At 37.0% G+C, this 9,115-nt stretch overlaps 1 protein-coding gene across 4 annotated transcripts in view; it reads right to left on the bottom strand.

Moving 5' to 3' along the window:
• Positions 1 to 800: 800 nt before the first annotated feature.
• The window catches only part of AKAP11 (A-kinase anchoring protein 11), a 48,414-nt gene continuing 40,099 nt past the window's right edge, over positions 801 to 9,115 (bottom strand). For all 4 annotated transcript variants that reach the window (XM_043891700.1, XM_043891697.1, XM_043891696.1 and 1 more), the window contains 2 exons: positions 7,063 to 7,223; positions 801 to 4,706 (listed from right to left, as the gene is read on the bottom strand). In XM_043891700.1, coding sequence (XP_043747635.1) covers positions 4,566 to 4,706; positions 7,063 to 7,223 — 302 coding nt within the window. In that variant the 3' untranslated portion in view covers positions 801 to 4,565. The remainder of the gene's footprint in view (positions 4,707 to 7,062; positions 7,224 to 9,115) is intronic.

Genomic DNA, 9,115 nt, shown 5'->3' with positions numbered 1-9,115 from the left:
TCCATCTTTCATATTTTAAATGTGAGGTAGTTTGTAGGTAGTTTGTGAGGTAGACCATTTGTCTCTCATCCTCCCTCCTTATCCCAGCTAAAACACAGATCACAAATGGTAAGAGAAAAAAATGCAACCACCACTGCACTCCCAAAATGCAACTTCCTAAACTCTTTACTGTTTCTGCTGTAAATGATGCTGCAAAGTTATTCAAATGTCATTTGTCACAAGGTCCCATTCCTTTTGAAATCTTTCTCCTCTTTGGAATTAGTCAAAAGAATATCATTTCAGAGCATTTTGTTTTCTTGGTTCCTGAGATGTACTCATAGCGAAGCCTTATATGTGATCATTATTTCCTAACATTTTGAAACATTCATGAAAAGCTAGAAAATCACTAATTCCAAGGCTGAAGACACTTAACATCAAATTCCATTAGTAACAAATAATCAAGCACCTAGCTTTGAAGTGCCTGATGCTATATAGCATAACAAAGGTCTGATCTCTATAGCCTACGGAAGAAGTGCTCAGTCCAGGCTGGAGAATTCCCTAACACACTTACATTCAAGGCAATCACAATACTCATTTTGCACCAAAATCCAAAAAGCAAACAGCCTGTCAAGTCATCCTGTCAGCGTTCAGAGGAACTCGAATAAGAACTTAGGATTCAGTGTCCAATTAAAAATACTCTAGTTTCCGTTCTTCTTTAAAATCATGTCAGAAACACAGAGGTTGTTTGATGTGCCTTCTATGCTTTTGTTTTAGTTCAGTATTGAGTGTGTTAACAAGATACTACAGATTGAAAACCAAAGTCAGGCATCTCTTAAGTTTATTGGGAAATTCTTAATTGGGAGAGAAAGATCACAGGCTTAAACAATTGGAAAAAATAAAAGAACAATTGATTGCAAATTATCACAAAGGTAATTTCTGAAATGTTTATTTTTGAGCCACTGCAAAAACAAAATTTTAGTGCATCCTGAAGTTCATATTTTGATAAATGAACAAATTACTGAAAAAGCAAAAGAAAAAAGTTACTGTTATACAAGATCTTAACGGAATAATTCAGCACAGTCAAATAAACAGCTGTAAGTATTCAAAGCTGCTTTTGCTTTATAGCTGGTATATTAAACAAGAATGTGAATTATTACTATTAACACTGCACAAGTAACAAAAGGTAGCAAATCCAGCAATATTAAAACCTGATATTAAATAGTGTTCAAACACTACAACAAAAAACAAAACAATGAACTTCTAGAACTATGATTCTACCCATGTGAAAGGAATGTACACCTATGATAGGAAAAAAATAAATAAATAAAGTGACAAGTGTGACCAACACTGCACCTGCATCTCCAGCGCAGGAATACGGTGAGTCAGTGTATGCAGGGCCTCAGACAAGAGTGAGGAAAAAGCATTTCACTTGAGCACAGCTTCGTAATTCCCACGGGAGCTCTACTTCTCTCGTGCTGGTGACGGGTGGACGGAGTTTGAAATGGAAAGGATTTTCCCTACACCCTGAATATGGATGCATTATTGTTTTTCTTAATTCTGTGGAAAGTTTCCCTTGGAAAAAAAAAATTTAAAGCAACAGACTGATGGGAAATTGATCATTTTAATTGTGAGAGAGTAATATTTACTAATCTGAATCTAGACCCTGGTAATGAGTCAAGGTTAAACACTGCATCTGGGGAATGTGCATGATATTAAAACCACGTGGGTAAACCATCTTTTACTTTATACCTGGTGCATTTAATAAGTAACTAACTCCTCCTACCAGCAAAATAAAACCTTTATTTAAGCAAAATGAAAGTATTATGAGTTAAATTAATTCATGTCAAATATCTAAGAGGGTAAATGGAATGGTTGTCAAACTATGAAGATGTTATCACATATATTCACTAAGTAAATGTTCTCAAAGATTTTAAAACTCCATTAAACCATTAAACTGTGTTAAACCATCCCATAGATACTGTAATTTTCTTCTGTGATTTATAAATGAATCATTCCTTCTGTGAAAATCAGGAAATAAATAAAAATCAAAATGAGTTAATACCCCAAATATAAATGGAATTTTTAACTTGGCTTGGAAAAAAAAGTTCTGTCTGAAACAATATTCTAAAACCCCGTCCAGGTCCTCCTTCACTTTTTTTTCACAGTTCTCCAATGGTTCTGAAACTGATAAAACAGAAAATTCAACCCAAAGCACGTCACAACTTTAACAGTTCTGAATAAGACATGATATTTCATAAGGGCCAAAGTATGCAGAATGGCACTATTACAGTATCATAATAAAATTACATCAAATAGATTTTTAACAAAATAAGACAGTCATCCTCCACAAACAGATCTGTTCTGAAGGCTAAGCAACCAAATAGATCTACATCTTTGGAAAAATCACAAAGTGCCTTTAAACAAAGTAAGTTTAGACTGTTCTTGATTAAAAGATACTGTTCTAAACTCCAAAGTTCTCTCTCTATATAAGGAAGCTTAACTCCCACTTCTTTTCACGTTTGCCAACGTTTAACATTTTTCTCTACATCCCTGCACTGAACCAATACTTGTGGAGCTCCACTGTGATCAGTACTATACACGCTAGTGTCCGAGGACTGGTCTGCTGGGCCACAGTGGCTGAACAGGGAACTCGGAATCCAGCACAGCTCCAGAAAACGAACAAAAACAAAGACAGGAGGAAAATCTTACCATACAGGAAATCAACATTTTCAAGTAGAGTTCTACAGAACATATTGTCATTTTAGCTTAAAAGAAATTCAGAACTGCTGTTAATAACACCCGTACACACACTAAAGATACCAAACATAATTTGATAGCTATACACTTGTAAAAATTCAACCTAAGCTTAATAATCAATTAATTTATGTTATGTCAACCTGCTTCCTAACAATTAAGAACCTAGTCCAGTGCTGCTGCAGATCAAATTCTAAGAAGCTACAGACAGACTCAATTCTGCTTACATACATTTCCTACATTTCTCCAACCTTAAAAAATACCCGAAGAAACTTTAGAAAATTTATTTTTAAGGCCTGTTCTATTTCTTCATCTTAAATTGAGAAAAATAGAAGCTTCTGTAAGTGTAACCTCAAAACATTTAAATAGATTTTGGCATTTTTCTTAAGAAGCAATTATTTCTCTGCCATAACTATAATTCAAATCAATGCAAGTGCCCTGTTCCTTGTCCCCCGGCAGGTGCTACTGTCCTTGATACTTTGTGCAGCTTCCAGAAGAGTCAGTTCTCAGGAAAAAAAAGAAAAAGTGAGAGCAAAACCAAAGCCTCCAACAAAAAAATGATTTCCTCTCAATTAAAAATCTGCTAATGGAAGAACCAAAAATTCACACGCACATACCCTCACATAAAACACAATCCTGGTCCTCTATTCAAGTCAACTCGCAGCTACTAAAGACGAGTGGTACAAAATGCAGAGCCCAAGAAAGACCGTATCAGAGGACTTTACAAAATAGTAGATACACTTTACTGGGGAAGGGGCTGGTGGGAAGGTCCCATTTTTTCTAGAAAAAGCTTATCCCTGCTAAAGTGGAGTTTTAATTTAAAAATCCTTGCTAAAGGATTTTTTCAAAATCCCAACAGAGGAAACAATTATTGGGCTTCTCTAAATGCATTTCCAAATGAACATTAAGTTTTAAAATTTCAACATGTTTTGCACCTTTATTTTCATTTAAAGAATAAGTTGGGGACTCAAAATAGTCAAAAAAGAAAAATTCTTACTGCACAATCTTTGTAGACATTTTATTTTAAAGCACCTTTTTAATGTTAACAGTGGGTTTGTAACCAGAAAAGAGTGAAATAAAAGAGGGCACCCACCACTAGCAAGGTTAAAGTTCTCCTTTACACACACACACACACACACACACACACACACACACACACACTCTCACTCACTCACTTTCATGCCAGAGCAATTGGCAACATTAGCAAATAAGATCATTTAATGAAAGGCTTGGGAAACTATCATTTATAGTATTTATAGAAACCTAAACTACTGTTTATAAGAAATTAAACAACTAGGGGGATTCAAAAAAATACCAATAGCTGAACCATGAAAATAAAATTGACCTTTAAAAATAGAAAAAGATGTCAGAAAAATAAATTAGCCTCAATGCTGTTTTTTCGATGTCAGATTTGTTATTAACAGGAAACCATTTGCTTGAAAAGGAGCAAAATTATAACTCTTTATCCCTGGAACCCACCTTCAGCCACCTCAGTGCAATTTCTAGCAGCACTATTTGGATGCGAAAAGAATGCCGTCAGTCAATGTTCCTGAAAGTCTCACAGTCAGACCTTCCTTCAAATTCATGTTCTTAGGGTCTTAACACACTGCACATGTGTACAGAAGAATAAATGAAGATAATATTTGACAGATTATGAAAGTATGAACTATATACACCATATGCTGACACAACACACTTAATAAGCACTATTTACTTTCCTCCCAATTCACGTTGAATGTTAATATTCACTACTCAAATTTTACCCTATGCATCTTTATCTGTTTCTTCCTCTCCCAAAACAAATAATAAAATATACTGGTTTGGAGTTTGTTCTATGCATTTTCCAAGAGCCAATCAAACAGGGACTTGCATCTCTCCTCACTGGACATCTTCTCCATCACCTCATAGTATTTAAGCACGGCCTGCAGGAGGTCTCCCACCTTCCAGCCTTTTTCCTGTAGCCGTCTTGAAAGCTAGTAAAAAAGGAAGATAAGCCAAACATTAACCGAAAGCAATTTTTTAACAATAAAGTTTTCATTTTTATTTATAACACCGGATGAAACTGCTGTTTGCAGCAAAATACTCTTTCCCAGTTATAACAAGGTACTCTCCCCTAAACCGCCAGTCTTTACACAAATTAAACATTTTTCCTTCCTGGCTTTTATAAATACTCTCCTCCACAGAGTGACACTTTGGGATTGCGGGAGCCAGAACCCCACAAACCTCACCCAGCACAGTGTCTGTGTGGGCGTGGAGAGGCTCCATCTCTACAGGAAACTCTGAACTGAACTAAATACATCTGCCACACCCTCAACTGGGAACATAAAATAATAAAAACGATGTCAAGATTAATAAAAGGATATGGATTTTCCTTCCACAACATACAGTGTGGCTTTCTCTCCTGGAATACGCACTCCAGCCTCAACAGAAACAAGTAAGAATGTTCATGTTTCAGAAAAAAAGTAAATAAATATTAAATACTGTGGCAATCATTTTGTAATATGTACAAATATCATTATGTTGTTCACTGAAACTAATAAGGTGTTATATATCAATTATACCTCATTTTTTTAAGTATGAAAATACAGGTTTAAATAAACTATCATCACTAATCTGAACATGTCTTCAACTCAGATTTTTTCCTATTTAGTTGTAATACAAATATGCTTAACCTTTTCAAAAATAGCTTTACTGTGATATAATTCACATACCACACAATGCACCCATTTAGAACAGACCAGCTAATGATTTTTAGTGAATTCAGAGTTGAATGCAACATCACCACAAACAACATTAGGATACCTTTATTACCCAAAAAAAGTAGTACCTGTTAATAATCACTGCCCATTCCTCCCAACCCCGTAAACTCAAGATAATCACTAATCTACTTTCAGTTTATAGGTTCGCCTATTTTGGCCATTTTAATGGAATCACAAAATATATGGCCATCTGTGACCTGGCTCCTTTCACTTAGCATGACTTCAAGGGTCCTCCACCTCCAGGGTGTAGCATGTCTCTACTTCAGTCCTTTTTAATGATAGACAACATTCCACTGCATGGACTGACCACGTGTTTTATTCATCAGTTAATGGACATTTAGGATGTTTCCACTTTTGGCCTATTGCGAATAACACTGCCTTGGACATATGTTTTCATTCCTCTTGGGTAGAGACCTAGGTGGAGAATTGCTGGGTTATATAATAATGCTGTGTTTCACTTTCTGAGGAACTGCAAGAATGTTTTCTTAGGTCATGTGGGGATGCGGCTCCCTTACCTCAGCACCATTACACTCAGCTCCGCCTAAGGCCTTCCTTAGCCCTCAATTTATCCAAGACTAAACGACTTGAAAATGCTTGCCTCCATATAGTCAGTTCTAACACTTTTCCTACCCATTCTTTCCCCTTGACAATTCATTTCCTGAACATCCCCTTTCTGTCTTATTTTCTCCCTCTGCCTCTAAACAGAAATCTATGCCGGAAAAATTCAAGAAGTCTAAATAAAAACAAAACACAAAAATCATTTTTTTTATATATCTTTTTCACATACTTCTTTCAATAATATTTTTGTAAATTCTGAACCGGAAATCAAGAGTAACTTGACAATTCCTTTTTTGTTATTATTAATCATTTTATATTGGTTATTCTTTGAACCGCTCTACATTATATAGTAAGATTAAATGAAAGTTCTGATAAAGAAAAGTCCTAGACAAAAACCTTAAGGCTGCAAACTAAAAATTTTGGCTAATAACTTAACTGGTACACAGTAAATTATCAATAAAAATATTCTATTAATGCACCTAATCTGAATGTTTTATTATTAGAACCCTACTAAATGCTCAGAGTGAACTATTGTCCCTTATTAAATGTTTATAACCCTTTACTGGCTTTTGCTTATGCTAGCTTCTCATACTAATGACACTGGATTAACAGAAGAAGAGACATAATTATGCACCAATTAAGTACAAAGAATAACTCAATCTTTTCATATGAGCACATGAAATGCTTATTCAAGACACCCAGCTTTGAGGACTTAGGATGTGCCAGGCACTGGATTAAGCACCTTTTAACAGTGTTATATCTAATCCTCACAAACCTCCGCCAGGTAAATTCTATGCTCATTTCCACAGCCCAGAGAAAAAGACTGCGACTGGCGAGCCCGCCCCAAGACCAGATTGTGAGAGTGAGGCAGAACCGACATCTGAGCCCAGGCACTGGACCCTAATGCCCGCGCACCTGCCCACTGCTATCAGCGGGTGCCTATCAGACCAACTGTCTGATACCGGGCGGCATACGCTGCACCCTCCCACCCCCCCACAAGGCAGGCACTTACTTGCATAAACTCCTTCTTTGCAGAGTCATGAAAATAAAGTTCTGCAACTTCTGCCTCAGAAGCAACGAGCCATTGAAGAATAATCCTTAGCTGGGGGTCTACTGTGCATGGCTCCATGTCAATATTTGTAATTAGCAGAGTCTTTCCATCTTGCTCCAAACCTAAAATTTAAATTTTTAAGCAACATGCAGTGAAATCCATTAATTCAACTCTCAGTACACTGGTTTCTAAGGATATGTAAGGCATTTTCCATTTCTTAAGATTCCAAGGAATTTTCCAAAAAAATCATCTTTTTTGCACCATAACACCAACTAAAGCATTCCTTTGAAATGGCAAAATAATGCTAAAATAAAGAAATAGTTTGATTATCTGTGATAGCACAGTGCAAAACTCTATTCTGAGGCACTGAATTCAACTGGCAATTCACAAATGCCATAATTTATGTCAAAACATAATCCACAGGTATGGCAAATAAAACTAAAATGTTACAATTACAATCAAAACACAAATAAATATATTAAATGGACTTTCAGAAAGCTTTCTGAGAAACAGCAGCAGGAGTCAATACTCGGATCACACATATTACAGCCTAAGAGCTCTTCTAAGCTCTTTAGACACAACTCCCTCACCCCTCACAAGCACCCTAGGAGGAGGGAACTGCTTTCATCCCATTTTACAGGTGAGGGATCAGGGGGAGAGACAGACCAAGAATCTCACAGCTGGGACACAGCTGAGTCAGGATATTAACACTGGCAATCTGGCTCCATGCTCTTAATCACTTCACTTTTCAGGCAAAATATGGGCAGGGGTGGGGGAGTCATATGCAACCACTTACATCCACAGAAACAAACCAGGGACTTTTCTGATACACTCTTATAAGACACTATTCTCAATTTATTTATTTTTTTAATAAAAATTATGTTTTCAACATAAAAAAAGGTGAATCTCTGTTATGAAACTAAACCAACACCCTGTGTTGAACACCACTGCTTAGTGGCGGCTGAGCAGCCGGCAGCGCCGAGGCCCGGGCCTCCCCAGCGAGAGGCAGGCAGGGGGCGTGCGGGCAGACACCGCACCGATCTGCACCAGTAATGGACATTTGCTGGTGAATGTCCCTGAGGTTTTTTTTTTACAGTTGGCAGGGCATTTTAGACCACTACTGATTTTTAGGGTTCCTACTGACCTGTAAGATTTTTCATTTAAAAAAATTGGTTCATGCTATTCTCTTAAAATAAATGTATTATCATTTCCTTCCTTTCCACACTCTGATTCTCAATCAAAAATGGGTCTGGCAAACAATAGTACCATAGTCATTGGGCCATTCTATAAATTCTGCAGAGGTCATGGAGTTGAAAGTTTCTCTGTACCACTAGATTTTTCAGTTCAGGGTGTCTGGCTGCCTGAGAGTGATCTCTAAGAGAGGTCATTCAACTCTAGTGAAAAGAGAAAGAACTGACATCCTCCAACTACAAACAAAAATAAATACATAAATAAAGCTTGTTGCCTTAGGATTTCCATAATTCTGAATTGTTTTTAGTCCACAAAAAATACAGCAAATATTCTCCCCTGGCTGGCTCACACGGTAGAGAATCTGTCTACAACGTGGGAAACCTGGGTTCGGTCCCTGGGTTGAGAAGATCCCCCGGAGGAGGGCATGGAACCCACTCCAGTATTGTTGCCTGGAGAATCCCATGGACAGAGGAGCCTAGGGGCAACAGTTCATGGGGTCGCAAAGAGTTGGACACGACTGAGCAACTAAGTATAAACAAACAAACAGTCTATCAAAAACTCTAAAAATATTGCCCGATCCCCCTGGAGAAGAAAGGCTACTACTTCAGTATTCAGGCCTGGAGAATTCCAAGGACTGTATAATCCATGGGGTCTCAAACAGTCCGACACGACTGAGTGACTTTCACTTTTACTTTCCCTTTTTACCCCTACTTTATATCTAATAAGAAAAAAACTTACTTCCAGAAACCCTACATGAAAAATGGCTACTTAGGAGTGGTTTTAGAACTAAAATAATTATCTTAGGTCTGAGGATTTGGACTCA

The sequence above is a fragment of the Cervus elaphus genome, chromosome 30 (genome assembly GCF_910594005.1).
Source record: "Cervus elaphus chromosome 30, mCerEla1.1, whole genome shotgun sequence".
Lineage (NCBI taxonomy): Eukaryota > Metazoa > Chordata > Mammalia > Artiodactyla > Cervidae > Cervus > Cervus elaphus.
The sequence above is the reverse complement of the archived record's forward strand: the minus strand, read 5'-3'. Positions and strand labels throughout refer to the sequence as shown.